Source organism: Arvicola amphibius, chromosome 3, assembly GCF_903992535.2.
Source record: "Arvicola amphibius chromosome 3, mArvAmp1.2, whole genome shotgun sequence".
Taxonomy (NCBI): Eukaryota; Metazoa; Chordata; class Mammalia; order Rodentia; family Cricetidae; genus Arvicola; species Arvicola amphibius.
This window is the reverse complement of record NC_052049.1, coordinates 28,076,117-28,092,477: the sequence shown is the minus strand read 5'-3', so window position 1 is coordinate 28,092,477 and position 16,361 is coordinate 28,076,117. Positions and strand designations below refer to the sequence as shown.

General features: G+C 41.0%; 1 protein-coding gene across 1 annotated transcript in view; it reads right to left on the bottom strand.

The window, feature by feature from the left end:
- C7 (complement C7) overlaps nucleotides 1-16,361 on the bottom strand; it is a 59,260-nt gene that overhangs the window by 36,553 nt on the left and 6,346 nt on the right. The window contains exons 3-6 of the mRNA XM_038324350.1: nucleotides 15,162-15,237; nucleotides 9,179-9,320; nucleotides 6,352-6,499; nucleotides 5,232-5,370 (exon numbers count right to left, since the gene is read on the bottom strand). Coding sequence (XP_038180278.1) covers nucleotides 5,232-5,370; nucleotides 6,352-6,499; nucleotides 9,179-9,320; nucleotides 15,162-15,237 — 505 coding nt within the window. The remainder of the gene's footprint in view (nucleotides 1-5,231; nucleotides 5,371-6,351; nucleotides 6,500-9,178; nucleotides 9,321-15,161; nucleotides 15,238-16,361) is intronic.

Below are 16,361 nucleotides of genomic sequence, written 5' to 3'. Positions count from 1 at the left end.
GAAGAGATTTTGCTTTTGTTTGCACAGAAAATGTGAGGCTGTGGATTCATTCTAGGTTAAGAAAAATAAGGTTTGATCAAGAAAAATCCCCTGAAAAATCTCCAATGGGAACAGATGACCCAGATGATCCAAAGTTTCAGAGGACTTCTAACGCAGTTTCCTCTAAGTTCTATATTTAGAACAGCCTCAAGACTGCTGACTGAGATTATCCAGCCTCACAGAATATTCAGTTAGGACTTGACCATAACCCTAAATTTTCTTTAGGTCCCCATAAGATTATCAATCTTAAGATCAACCTCAATCAGCAGGAAGTAGACAGAAAACTATACCCACATTCCCCCCCAAAAAAATGGATTATGAATGTTTGTCTTTGTTTAGAGTGTTGGAAGCTAGGCAATAGCTCAGCGTGTTAAACGCTGGGCGCTGATGTGAGTGAGGTCCCGAGTTCAAAATCCGGGCTAGTAAGTTAGCCGGGCGGTGGTGGCGCACGCCTTTAATCCCAGCACTCGGGAGGCAGAGGCAGGCGGATCTCTGTGAGTTCGAGACCAGCCTGGTCTACAAGAGCTAGTTCCAGGATAGGCTCCAAAGCTACAGAGAAACCCTGTCTCGAAAACCCAAAAAAAAAAAAAAAAAAAAAAAAAAAAAGATAGAGTGTTGGTTACAAGTTGTTATGGACATGGTCAGGAATAAAGCTAAACAAAGGAGATTAGATTCAGAGTTCTTGTTCTAAAAAGACAAAGGGGAGAAATGCTGTAGGATCATGTTCTTGTAGCCTGTAAAGATTTGTCACTTGTATTGGTTTAATAAAACGCTGATTGACCAGTAGCCAGACAGGAAGTATAGGCAGGGCAACCAGACTATGAGAATTCTGGGAAGAGAAAACACTCATCAGTCTGTAGTCACAAGCCCGACATGAGAAAGCAAAACAAAAATGCTGCACTGAGAATAGGTGCCAAGCCATATAATTAACCATAAATAAGAATTATGGATTAATTTAAGATGTAAGAGCTAGCTAGAAATATGCCTGAGCCATTGGCCAAACAATGTTGTAATTAAGAATAGTTTCTGTGTGATTATTTGGCTCAGGGTGAATGGGAAATGTAAGCACAGTCTCCAGATACAAGGTAAATGAAGTCATCTTAGCTATCATCCTCATATCAATAAAGAAAGTAGAGGCTCCAATAATTTAATATTGAAGCTAGCTTTTTCATTATTCCTTTGTATGTATACAAGATCCCTCTTCAAACAACATGATGAAATATGAAACACATTTATAACCAAAATCAGGAGAATTGATGACCTGTGTCCAGCGTGGTCTGTAATTCACTCCTGTCTACAACAGGCCCCATGCTGAGAATGAAGGAAGCCGAGTGTCACCTTTCCAAGCAACTCTGGGACCCTAACGTGTGCTTCGTTGCCAGTAGCCTTTCATGTGTGAAAAGTATGAATAAGTAGAGAATGTGTATGGCTTGGTCAAGAGGAAGCCAGGCTTTTCCCCTAAAAGCCTGTTTTGCTAATAACCAACATCCAGATTATACGCGGTCATACATGTTTTATGCTTATTAATATTGATGTCCCAAATAAGTCCAAAGCTGCCCTCTATGGGGTGGAGAGTAGACCACACAGTGAGCACTGGGTCAGTTTATTTGAAATCTGGGAGGCTCTCGCTGCCCTCATCTCTACGGCTGCATTAGCAGACGACTGGCTCACTGCCTGTCCTCCCTTCCACCTCACTTCACTCGGGTTGGATTTGCAAATCAGTACTGTTCTGCAGTCAGTAACAGGCTATAATTTCCCTCTACTTCTGACAAACACCTTCACTCAGTGATGGGAAAGACATTTCAGAGTCAGCCCCCAAACCAAAATGAGCGTCAGGATCATGCTGTTGTTAAATCATTCCCTTCAGAGGCCACAGGCTTCTAGTGCGTCTCCCTTCCAGCTAACTCGGAAATAATCTTCCTCTTCTCTGTGGCGTTCTAAATGTGACCCTTTTGAAAATTCATACACAACTTCACTCCTTTGTAATTATGAAAGAATTAGTAATGTATCCTTCCAGGAATAGAAGCTGAACAATAATTATTAGTATCTACATGTTCATATCCCGTGCTCTCCCTCCTAGCCAGAGGTTAGATTATAATACATGTCACTTATTATATAGAATTCAGAACTGAAAAGGACGTCAAATGCAAGAAATGAGGAAACAAAATGTGATATAAAAAATAAAGGGCTTCAGAATCTGAACCTCTCAAGCTAGGTCACACTGTTTTAATGTGGAAAAAGTCCAAGTCCTCCAAGCCCCAATTTACACATGACAAACTAGCAAATATTACCTTCTGAAAATAGTGCAAGGATTAAATCTATACCTGTTGCTTAAAACAGCAAATGCAGAGTAGACATTCAAAATTTGGTGGCTATACTTGTTTCTAAGTTAGTTTGATGTCACACTTACTTGACTCAATAAGCTTTTTTAGCGTATTGTAACTGCACAAAAGTTAGAGGTTTATGATGGCATTTCCATACACAAATATCATGCACTTACATCACATTCATCCCCTCTATCGTTCAATTTTGTTCCTCTTTTCCCTGCCAACTTCCCCATCCCGGAGACTCCTTTAGTCCCAGGATTTAATAAGTATTCGCTGTAAGTAACTCAATCTACTGTAAATTGAAGGTTAATCCTTAGTATTCATAGTCAAAGCTGCTTCCCCAGAGGGCTCATCTGGGTGGGCAGAATGTCCTCCTTTCTGCTCAACAGCAGTCAATTTTGTTTAAAAAACTGAAAGCTGAATGTAAGGATAACTCGACTGGAAACAAAGGCGATTCTGAGATGAAGGAAAGAAAAGGAGTAAAAAGATAGCTGTTGGTGGATATGGGAACAAGGAATTATATATCTTAATTAAGGGAGCCATTCTAGAGTTGGCAGAGACTTGACTCTAGAGGGGTTCCCAGGTGTCCAGGAAGACGCCCCCAGCTAGTTCCTTGGGCAGCTGAGGAGAGGGTGCCAGAAATGTCCAGATCCTATTGCCATACTCATGAATATCTTGCATATCGCCATAGAACCTTCACCTGGTGTTGGATGGAGAAAATGACAGAGCCCCACATAGGAGCACCCGACTGAGCTCCCAAGGTCCTGATGAGGAGCAAAAGGAGGGAGATCATGAGCAAGGAAGTCAGGACCATGAGGGGTGTGTTTACCCATTGAGACGGTGGAACTGATCTAATGGGAGACCACCAAGTCCAGTTGGAATGGGACTTATGGAACAGGCAACCAAACCGGACTCTCTGAATGTGGCTGACGGTGGAGGAGGACTGAGAAACCAAGGACAAAGGCGATGAGCATGAACTCTACAGCATGGACGGGCTCACTGTGAGCCTTGTCAGTTTGGTTGCTCACCTTCCGGGACTTAGGGGGAGTTGGGAGGACCTTGGACTTAACATAGTGAAGGGAACCCTGATGGCTCTTTGGCTTGGAGAGGGAGGGAGTAGGGGTATGGGTGGAAGGGAGGGGAGGGAAGGGGGAGGAGGAGGGGAGGAGATGGAAATTTTTAATAAAAAAAGAAAAGAAAAAAAAAGATAGCTGTTGGGAGATGAAATTGACAGAGGTTAAAACAGAATGAGACCAGAAACTCCACTTTGCTGAGTCTGTGAAGACAGTTTTGAGGGTCAGGATATGAACTGGAGTGGGTGCAGTGTGTTCAAAACACTGGACTGGAAAACCCTCTTCCTCTGCCCGAATCCCCAGGAAAGTCTCCAAAACCCTTAAGTATTTTGTGTGAGCATATTTGGTGTTGGTACCAAGAATCAGGACGAGCACAACAGGGGCATCTGAAGAGATAAAGCTTGGAACAAGAGGGGACTCTGATCAAAAGCAGAGGTAGGACCAACAAGGACAGCATGGAGCAATGCCCACGTATCCACACTGCTGTTGGGATATAAACTGATGCAGTCAATTTGGAATCACAGTAAGGCTTCATTGTGCAGATCCTAAAAAACAGTGATCTGTGTGCTATGTGTACAACCCAAAGAATTTGTGTGAGATTCGCGCACAGGAACGTTGAAAGCATTTTCTTAAGAAAAAAAAATTGGAACGGGAACAACAATTCCATCTTCATTAACATGAATGAATCTTAAAAACCTAATTTAGCAAGAAAAACATAAGTCATAAAATAATTAACATTATTCTATTTCTGTAAATAACAAAATTGGGCAAAACTAAGTCACAAGCAGTCATTTAGAGAAGCCTGGATACATGTAGATATGTATGTGACAAACATTCAGAGCCAAACAAGGGAAGCTTTAGTCCAAAGCCTAGGACAGTGGCTTCCTGCAGGTGAGAGAAATGTTATCAAGGATGAGTACATAGGAACCTGTGAGTCACTGGATATACACTACTCCAACATGTGGATAATAGAAACACATAGGCATTTGCTATATTGGTTTTCTTCCAATTGCAAGCATAAGTTACCAGGCGCCTTTGTAAATATAAGTTGTTTCACAATTTTAAAATAACTCATTTTAAATGAACCACCACTATGACAGAGGAAGGAAATCGTTGTAAACCTTGGATGTCAACACTCATACGAAGCAGATAATAAGATGATAAAAGGTCCTGAGCATTGACCTGTATGCTAGACTTTAAAACCATGAACTCCTTTTAAACATACATGAAATGCTTATGAAAACTGACCACATGAATTCACAGCAGCTAGGGCTGACTGTGCAAGGCCTGCTCAAGATCCAGCAACCAGACTTGCAGGATGAATAATAGAGGGACTAAGGAAGTCTCACCCCTGGCTGGGGAGCTATTGACAACTGATGGTTGCCGGGAGAGGTAAAGGTGATTTTCCCCAGGGATGCGGAATCGGAGAGGCCTCCCATGCCCCATTGCATGGTTCCACACCCATCCACATACAGAGAGCAGTAAATCGACTCAGGGGTTTGGGTTTTTGCTTTTTCTAACAAACAATGAATGAAGTTGGGAGGTGAAAGTAAGGGAGATAGGAGAGGAATGAGAAAGATGGCAACAATGATACAAAACATATATATATATATATATATATATATATGTTGTATGTATGTATGTATGTATATATATAATTTTTAAATAATAAAAAACTGATCACGTATTGGGCCATAAACAAATTCCCAGCTAGTACTAAAATTTTGATGCATATAAAAATGATTGCTACAAAGTCACGGATTACAATGAATTAACTGGTGTAATTAAATACCTGAAATGTATATGAAAGGATATTTCCACTCAGTCTGTAGAAATCTTTTCCATCGCCACTGAACACTTTCCGGCATTGACCACCGAAACTTTTGGTGTTGAGGACCCTGTTCCTAAATTGCCCAGTGAGTACGTTGTAACTGTGAGGAGGAGAGAAACGAGAAGCGGGCGGGGTGGCAATTAAAATCCAGAACTAGTACCTGCTGGAGAAGCAAATATGAGTAAAGTCTTCTAGAAGCCAACCATTAAAATCCTCTACACCTAACGCCTGAGACACTGCACAAACGGAGCAACACCCTAGTGCCTCCTCCTGGTGGCGGGAGAGCTAACACTAACAGCAGAGGAAACCCTACATTCTGTCAGCCTGAGGACATATTGGGGGAGCTTGGGTCTGTTGTATCTATGGCAACAGCTGCTTTAAAATTGATTCTATAGATAAAACCAATACAATTAAGGTTACTGCTGGAGTGGAGATTGCTTTCTACCGGGAGTTCCGTTCTGACACTCTTAGCATGCTGAAGAGTGTTTCTTAAAGTAACTCTGCCGTCTTCTGTTAATAAACTTGACTTTATTGTAGGGAAATTCACGTTGATTTTTCTAAGATGGATTATTTTAGAAAATAGAGCCTAGAATTGACTTGATCCTAAATTTTTAAAAGATCGTTTCCCTTTCCCTTTCAGCTATGCCCCCTCCTCTCTCTTCCTTCTCTTCCTCCTCTTCCTTTCTCTCACTGTCTCTCTTTGTTTCTCTCTTTCTCCTCCTCTTTCCCCTCTCTCTTTCCTTGTTTCTCTCTCCTTCTCCTCCTCTCCCCCCTCTCTCTTTCTCCTTCTCTTTTTCCTCTCTTACACTGACCAACTCTCTAGATTTTCCTATAGTAGAGAGGTTTCCCTTGATGTGAGACTATCAGCTCTAAATTCCTGTGTATCTGGAACAAAAGCTGGCTTTACATCTTACCCCAAGGATCTATAGATATTCAACTATGAATTTTTAATTGGAGCAGGATGTGGCAAAGATGTCTGAGCTGTTGGGTAACTTATTATTAGACTCGCCAAGCCCTAAAACACAACAGAAGTAAAACCTACAATTCATTGGTATTCTCGGAAGGCCTCTCAGCACCTTACCCATTGCCAGTAAGTTCTACGTTGGGAGGAGGTTTATCAGTGTCACAGGAAGGTCTGCTTTCTGCATCCTCACATCTGTCTTCATCGGCACCATCTTCTTCACAGTCGGAATCTCCATTGCAAACCAAGGATTTGCTGATGCACTGACCTGGGCAGGAGAGAAACTCTCAAAACATAAAGGAGGCAGGAGGGGAAAACACCCACTAGGATCACTCCAGCATCACACTGATAGCCTAGTGTAGGTCTCAGACAGATCTTCAGATTGTCTGGAAAAGAACTAGTGGTGGTTTTATCTCCATTTTGAAACACACAAAACTGACTTTTACCTTTTCTGAGTGCAAATTGAAAACAGGCCTGAACTCAAAAGTCCAGAGTCAAAGCCATAATCATCAAGCATTTTTTGTCTACGTTCTCCAAGATGCACACAATTCCACTTACAGGTAAAACAGATTGACTTTTTTGTTTTGTTTCTGTAGCTGTTAACCTAGATGCCAAAGTAGTGATTTTCTTGGTGATTAAGATGTGTGATATTTTAGAACAAAGAAACTAGATCAAGGGGGTGGAGAGATGGCTCAGCAGTTAAGAGCACTGACTGCTCTTCCAGAGGACCCGGGTTCAATTCCCAGTACCCACACGGCAGCTCACAACTGTCTGTAACTCCAGTTCCAGGAAACCCAATACCTGTGGCAAAACACCAAGGCAAATAAAATATAAATAAATGAATGAATGAATGAATGAATGAATAATAAATAAATAAATAAATAAATAAATAAATGAAAGTAGATCAAGAGGTTGAAACTCAGCATTTTTCAGCATCTATTCTGAGGAAGACTTCCTGGTTCGGAGAAACAAATTTGCATGGTGTGGTCATTGCCAGACTTTTCATACGCTGTATAATCTGCTAGTAGAGGCAATGATGACAGGACTCAATATAAGTCAGCAACATCACTGTTATGATAACTCGGAACACCAAGAGAGCACCAAGAAGCACCAGATGATCTTGGCCGCATCTTCCTCCCAGCATCTTCCCAGCCTTTCCCTTCTCAGTCTTCCTATGGTCTCTGCATGTTGGACCATTTGTATGCAGGTCCAAGCTTTCTGTCATCTCAATGACCTAATACCTCATTCTCTCTGTCTAGAAGGATTTTCTCTACTCCTCTCTGATACGCCTTTCAAATATCGAATTAAATATTATCCCTTTTTGAAAACGAGCCTTGTCCCTCAGGCTATGAAGGTCATTCTTCCTCTATTTCTTCAAAGGCTGCTGCGTGCACAGGAGTCTTTACAGTGCAGCATGCAGCTTACTCTGTATCACTCAAGGCAACACGGCAAACATCTGTTGAGAGTCTGCCCATGCACCAGGCATTCCTCATGAGAAAATAACCAATCAGAGCTTATGTCTACCAAGCTTCAGAGAGATGGATAGGTCACCAATTTGGATTACAGACAGTGTAAGATCCACGGGGAGCACAGAGAAGTGATTTGTTGGCTAATTCTATCTCCTGGGGGATTAGTAAAAGCTTCCTGAAGCAGGTATCACCTGATTTGAGTTTTCAAAATAAAATGGGAGCTTTACAAGTACTATTTAAGAGCAACCACAGACCTCGATGTACTCAGCCCTAAATGGAAAGTCTTTATCGAAGCCCTCTCCTCAGTGCTCAGGGATCTATGCAGAAGAGGAAGTGAAAAGTCTATAAGAGTTAGATGATGAGCATCCCCAAGCAAATAGCATTTTCTGGGGAAGAAAATACACACATGGATATATGACAACATGCTATGCACAAGACCTGCGTAAGTTCAGGTCAAACAGGGTTTCAACCCTGAGAAGGGATAGTGGGCACAGGGTCTCATGCCTACCAAGAAGATATTTGCAAAGTATACCCACTAGCAAAGGGAAAATCATTTTCTCCAGTGGAGTGATACTGGGTGTATCAACCATACTCTGGAACAGGCCTCATGCTCAGGGGTAGCTGGCCAATACAAAGGGACTCCATGATTTCCTGAGTGTTGTTATGGTTTTTTGAGGTTTTTTTTATTATTATTATTAGTTTGGGTGCTTTTTTCTTTTTTGAGAACACAAAATTGGAAGGTGGGGAAGTAGGGATGATCTGAGAGGACTTGGGGGAAGGGAAAGAATATGATCTAAATATATTGTATGAAAAATTTTTTAAATAATAGTAAAAGAAAAATTCTAACACACTGACTCTTAATCTACTAATCTGTTCATAAAACTCCAATATGTTGCAGAGTGGTAGCACACAGTTTTAAGCCCTGCATTCGGGAGGCAGAGACAAGAGATTCTCTGAGTTCCAGGCCAGTTTAGTTTACAGAGTAAGTTCCAGAACAACCAGGGCTACACAGAGAAATCCTCTCTCAGGAAAAAAAGGGGGCGTTGAAAAAAACCTTCAATACATTGTTTTTTATTGAGTGTGGGAGTTCCCACCTGTAACCTCAGCACTGGGGAGGTGGAGGATCAGGAGTTCAAAGTCATGTTCTGCTACATAGAGAGTTTAATGTCAGCCTCATCTACAAAACACCAGGTCTCAAAAAGAAAAAAGAAAGAAATTAGTTGAGGCTGTTAATAGCTTTAATTCTATCAACACACCAAAGAACGTCCATGCCTTTATGTCTCTCTTGCTTTTGAATGGATGCTACCTAAGTGTGGAATTTATCTGACTACACAATTACTATACTAGCAAAAGTCTTGCTTATACTAGGGGAAAACTCATTTGGAGGCCAATATAAATTTAAACAAATATGTCTGGAGTCAGTTAACAAATAACATTTGAATTATGTTGGCATGCTGAGCCCATGGAAAACAACTCACCTGAGAAACATCTAAAACGTTCTCCACAGCCCTCCTCGGTGGGACAGCCTTGCTCAGGTTTGCAGGACTGTGTTTCAAAAGCACTCCCCACACAGGGGTAGCCTCCATACTGCCCGTAAACAGCAACCGGACGCCTTCGAGTCTGGAAACAAAGCAGATCTCTTTGCATTTTCTATGTGAGTGATCCCAAGTTTCCTTGCGGAATAAAATCAAAGAATGAATTCAATTTGAGAAACACTGAGCAGAAACGTGTTCTCATGTGGTACAGAAGGAAACCCACGAAGTCAATGAGCTCGCGGGTTCAATGACAGTTGGATTGCTATTTCCACAGAGCTTCAAGCCACAGATTTACTTTCACTGTTGAGTGAGGGGAAGAAAAAAAAACTTCCTGACAACTCTCTGAAAAAGTAACTTGAGAAAGAAATACATTACAATGCAGAATGGTTAACATTTTCGCTAGAGCTTTATTCTGGGAGTTAAGCAGAAGGAAAATGAAATGCATTTTGTTGGAGGAAAGGGCAGGGAAGGTTCCAGGGGGAAAGAGGTAGGATGTAATGACAGTGGTGGCTCACGCCTTTAATCCCAGCACTTGGGAGGCAGAGGCCGGCGGAGCTCTGTGAAACCCTGTCTGGAGGGTGGAGAGACGAATTGGAGAAAACCTTAATAAACATGCTAGGTGACTGACTTGAGCTGGGCCATCCAGGTTAGATAGATAGATAGATAGATAGATAGATAGATAGATAGATAGATAGATAGATAGATAGATAGATAGATAGATAGATAGATAGATAATGATGATGATGATAGAGAGAGAGAGATAATAGATAGATGATAGATAGATAGATGATAGACAGACAGATAGATAGACAGAGAGAGAGAGAGAGAGAGAGAGAGAGAGAGAGAGAGAGAGAGAGAGAGGACATGAAAAAGAACCCAGAAAGACAAGTACTGATACGGAAGCCAAGTGTACAAACTGCGCATGAGCAATTCAAATGCTAAGGGTGTTAACAATGGCATCTTACTAGCTGATGGAGAATTGCGTTCTGACAGGGGAAGTGCGTTAAAAGCAGACCTCTTTTAGAAAATAAGAAAACGGTAGAATTTACTGCACTAAGTGAAAAAGTCCTAAGACGTCCTAAAATTCACTGGGTCCACATTAAGTATGGAGCCATGTACCTAACGCTCAAACAACCTGAACATCTGCTCCAGCTCTCCTCGAGGCCGGCGGCCTCCTCCGGTACTTGCCTCTTGTGCTGTCTAGTTTTATGTCAGTTTGCACAAGCCGGAGTTATCTGAAAGGAGGGAGCTTCAACTGAAAAAAATGTCGCTGTGAGTTCAAGCTGTGGGGCATCTTCTTAATTAGTTATTGATAGGGGAAGTCCCAGCCCATTATGGGCAGTGTGGGCCTGAGTTCTATAAGAAAGCAGGTTGAACAGGTCAGTAAGAAGCACTCTTCCATGGCCTCTGCATCAGCTCCTGCCTCCAGCTTCCTGCCCTCACTGCCTGTGATGATTTAAAAGTTTTAGTTTTAAATGTACTCGTCCATCTTACGTTGGGTTGGCAGTGGGTATCCCCTGGAACCAGTAGTCACACTGTAGTGTGGACTCTGAGTGAGTCTTCATGAGCCTCAGCCTGACCTTGATACCTTGCCCTGCAGTTACGAGCTGAGCTGTAAGAAATGGGAACAGAAAAGTTTTTTGATATGTCTCTTCTCTCTCTCTCTCTCTCTCTCTCTCTCTCTCTCTCTCTCTCTCTCTCTCTCTCTCTCTCTCTCTCTCTCTCTCTCTCTGTTTTTTGAGACAGGGTTTCTCTGCTGTGTGGCTTTGGAGCCTGTCCTGGAACTGACTGTGTAGACCAGGCTGACCCTGAACTCATAGAGATCCACCCGCCTCTGCTTCCTGAGTGCTGGGATTAAAGGCATGTGCCACCATCACCCGGCTTATTCTCTCTTTGTAACTGACTAAGGCTTGTCACATATGTAATTTACCAGTGTGCCCTATTCTGGGTTCTGAATACAGACGGTATACTCTGCACAGGAATGTTTGCCCTTCTCCACTTCGCCAGCCGGGCCCTAAGGACTGCCCAGCCTCCACAGACTCATTCTCTCCTCTCTGGTTCTAGTCCTCTGATCCGTTCTCATTTTCACCTGTCTCTTTCTGAATAAAAATTGTGTTTTATCATCTGGGATATAGCCACTGCACAATGACCTCCATCAAAGAAAAAAAAATACTTATATGACAAACAACCTCTGTTTGTCTCTCTAGTTAGAAGTCTTTTTTGTTGTTGTTTTGGAATTATAAAAAGGATTTGTGTGCTTGCTGTTTCTTTTAATTTGGCCTTGTTCATGTGCATTTTCTCTGTAATCACAGGCATCATCTATTATGTTTGTTAGATGCCAAATTTTTCATTTGTGTAACTTGCTTTGAAAATAGAACTCATATAAATAATAAAAGAATGCTTCAAAAAAAATGATGGCCAAATGGCATGGTTCATGCCAATAATCTCAGCACTTTAGAAGTTGAGGCAGGAGTATTGCCATGAGTTCAAGGCCAGCCTGGGCTACTGCATGAGACTTTATGCCTAGCAATCCCAAGGGTCTGAGTTTGACCACAGAACTGCAAAGAAAATAAGAAGAGACGGTGGTGCCCAAGATGCTTCAAGACAAAACCATCTTCTGTGGTAGGGTTTTGTTCTCTCATGCCTGATCTTAGTCAAAAGACCAAGAAGTGACAGTCTTGGTATCAAAGAGTTTAAATTTGGGGCAGCAAGATGACTCAATGTCTGAAAGAACTTGCTGCCAAGTCTGATCATCAGAGTTCAAGTCCTAGGACCTGCATGGTAAAATAAGATAAACTAACTATTACAAATTTTTTCTGACCTCCACACATGTGCTATAGGACACACATATATATGAACATACATACACACAAATATAATTTTAAAATATAATTTTAAAAGTTATAAAATAGTTTAAACTTACTTTAAATATATACTTTATCCATTTAAACTGAACCATTTAAAATATTTAGCCACTTGAATGCTCAGGAACTTTAAAATAAACATTGTATCGTAAAAAGATTATGGGAACATATGACTGATGTCTTTATATTAAAATAGCCTCTCACTCATTGGCACAGAAGATGACTTTCTGAACAGAGCACTAATAACACAGGTACTAAGATCAACAATTCATAACTGGGACCTCATGAAACCTAAAAGCTTCTGTAGGGCAAAGGACACTGTCAATAAGACAAAGAGGCATCCTACAGAATGGGAAAAGATTTTCACCAACCTCACATTGGCAGAGGGTTAATTTCTGAAACATAAAAAGAACTCAAGAAACTAGACATCAATAAGCCAAATAATCTATTAAAAATGGGGTACAGAAGCCGGGTGGTGGTGGCGCATGCCTTTAATCCCAGCACTCAGGAGGCAGAGGCAGGCCGATCTCTGAGTTCGAGGCCAGCCTGGTCTACAAGAGCTAGTTCCAGGACAGGCTCTAGAAACTACAGGGAAACCCTGTCTTGAAAAACAAAAAAAATGGGGTACAGATATAAGCAGAAAATTCTCAATAGAAGAATCTCAAATGACTGAAAAATACTTAAAGAAATGCTCAACATCCTTAGCCATCAGAGAAATGCAAATCAAAATGACTTTGAGATTCCATCTTATACCTACCAGAATGGCTACACTCAAAAACACAAGTGCAGTTCATGCTGGCAAGGATGTGGAGTAAGGGAAATGCTCCTCCATTGCTAACAGAAGTGCAAACTTGTACAGCCACTTTGGAAATCAATAAGGCAGTTTCTCAGAAAATTGGGGATCACTTTAGTTCAAGACCCAGCTATACCACTCTTGGGCTATACCCAAATGATGTTCCATCCTATCACATGGACAGTAACTCAACTATTATTTATAGCATCTTTATCCATAACAGCCAGACCTGGAAACATCCTAGATGTCTCTCTACTGAAGAACGGATAAAGAAAATGTAGTGCATTTACACAATAGAATATTACATGGGTGTTAAAAATGACATCATGAAATTCAAAGGCAAATGGATGGGGGAAAAATCATCCAGAGTTAAGTAACTCAGACCAAGAAAAAAAGACATGGTATATACTCACTTATAAGTGGATATTAGCTGTAAAATGAAGGAGAACCATGCTACAATCTACAGACCCAGAGAAGCTAAATAACAAGGAGGGCTCAAAGGAGAACACATGAATCTTCTCAGAAAATATAATAGATTTTGTGGGTGGACTAGAGACAATGGGGTTGGAAACAGGAGGGATCAGATGGGGGGTAGGAAGAAAGAATACTAGGAGAGAATAAAGTAATACACTATGAAACTATGGCTAAAACCATCCACATACAATCTGTCTTGCCTACAAAATGTGCTGGGGCAATGGTGATGCAGACCTTGTGGGAGTGCCCAACCAATGTCTGCTTTAACTTGAGATCCACGCCACAAGAGGGAGCCCTTATCTGGCACTGCCTCCATGTGAGGAACCAGAGAATGGATAGCTCAGGGTCCTAGGGCAAACACAATTAGCAAAAAAAAAAAAAAAAAAAATCACTCCTAATGATATTTTGCTATACTCATAGATTGATGTCTTGTCCACTGTCTTCAGAGACAATTCCTTCAGCAGTAGATGGGAGCTGGTGCAGAGACCCACAGCCAGACATTATATGGAGAGAGAGAGCCTAAACTGGTTGTCTCCATAGGTTCCCTCTCCTCCAGGTTCATGGAACCTCGTGGGGAAGAGGGGAGGAAAGACTGTAGGGGATGAGAGGGGATGGAGGACACCAGGAGAACATAATCCACTGAATCATCTAAGCAGGGCTCATAAGGGCTCACAGAAACTGAAGGAGCAAGCACAAGGCCAGCATGGGTCTGCACCAGGTCCTCTGCCTATGTTGTGGTTGTTAGCTGGTATTTTTGTGAGACTCCTAACAGTGGGAGTGGGTGTCTATTTGACTCTTGGGCCTGTTCTTGAGACTCTTTTCCTCCTATTGGGTTGCCTTATCCACCCTTGATATGAGGGCTTTTGCCCTGTTGTCTTGTATCTGATTTTTGTTGTGTTTGGTTGTTGTCTCTTGGAGGCCTGCCTTTTTCTAAAGGGAAACAGAGGAAGAGTGGATCTGAGGGAGAATGGTGGCAGGGAGCTGGGAGGAGTGGTGTGAGGGGAAACTATGGTCATGATGTAGTATATGATAGAAGAATCTATTTTCAATTTTAAAAAATCACTGAAAAGAATGTTGAAAATGATAAAAATTATAATTGGTATTGAAGGTAGAGTACTCATGAATGAAATTCTCAGCAGATAATAATAAAAATGAGTGTTAAAATGAATAAAATAAAGACTATAAGCATACAGTGAGAAAGAAAGCTGGAAGGCTAAATAGCAAAACTGTGGTATGTTTGTTTCTTCTAAATTCTAAGCAGAATTATGAGTGCTGCTTCTTTCATTATACAATTCTGTATTCTCATCATTGAGTGCTTCATAAAGAAACATACATTTTTAGAAGTGTTGTGCAATATCCAAGTCAAGTCAAGTGTTTCATTTTATATCATTACTTAGGAAATCAATTTAAAACATTGAAGATCCTTAATTTATTCATAGTTGGTCCCTATTTGTGAAGTGAGGTGAAGCATCTCTTTCACTATTGACTGGTGTTTGAAGTGGAAGGAAAAGTTGAAACTGGTGGGAAAAAAAACACAGATTTTTGAACTTTCTTCTATGCTATTCCTATCTATTTTAATAAAGAATGCTGAACTTTCAGTCCATGTTTTGAAAAATTCAAAAAAAATAGACAATACGGTATAACAGCATTGTAAACAAGTCCTTGTCTCTTCCTTGAAAATTACTAAAATAAGTTTTAAAATACATTAACACTAATTAGTGTACACTCAAAAGATGATTTTGTTGTGGTCATACCTTCACATAACAACCAAGACGAAAGTTCTGTAGGAGCCTACCTGTGTCTTGGTACAACCATTGCATTCTGACCAAGGGCCAAAGGAGCCCCACTGGCAGTTAACTGGCGAGGAGGCTCTGTCACAGCACCAGGTTTGTCCATCAGGAAGCAGGTGGGATGATAAGCAAGAGAACACAAAGAACAGATAAGACTAATCAAAAGTCATCAAAAGCACCTTTCCTTGAGACAGTGGTGATCATCTGTAATCCAGGACACACACACACACACACACACACACACACACACACACACACACACACACACACATGCCAGGAGGCAGGAGGATCAGAAGTTCAAGGTCTTGCTCAGCTACTCAATGAGTTTGAGGACATCCTGAACTACGTAAGATCCTGTCCCAAAAAAAACAGACAGCAAAAGATGTGCTTTAGGGTGCAGAATGTAATTATATGAAAATGTCACCATGAAGAACGTTTTATATAATCATTATAGGCTACTTAAAAAGAAAAATATACTTCCAAAAATTTAAAGTGGTATTAAAAGTATCCTAAAATATATGAAAATAGGAAGAGGGGTAACTATTCTTACTAGAGCTTAATTTTTATTAACTATTTGTTTTGTACAAAGGACTGCTAACATACTTTGTTCAGTGTATCTGTAAGATAGAAACACATACATTTCTAATCGTATATATATGTATACATATATATATATATAGTGATAAATTTTATAACAGTGTTTGTACTAGCTAGTTTTACGTCAACTTGACACAGCTAGAGTCATCAGAGAGGAGGAAGCCTCAATTGAGAAAATGCCTCCATAATGGATCAGGCTGTAGATAAGCCTGAAGAGCATTTTCTTAATTAATGATTGATGGGAAAAGAAGGGCCCAGCCCATTGCGGGTGGTGCCATTCCCGGTCTGGTAGCCCTGGGTCCTATATGAAGACAAGCTGAACAAGCCACAATGAGTAAGTCAGTAAGAAACCCCCTTCCAAGGCCTCTGCATCAGTCCTGCCTCTAGCTTCTTGCCCTGCTTGAGTTCCTGTCTTGACTTCCTTCTACGATGATCTGTGATGTAGAAGCATATGCAGATAAACCCTTTTCTCTCCAATTTGTTTTCATCATGTAATAGTAACCCTAACCAAGACAATGTTTACATAAAATTTATTATGGGAATAAAAATAAAGACGTAGTCAAAATTAAGAGAGTAGGTGATGATATTTGGTCAGAAGGTATTGGGCC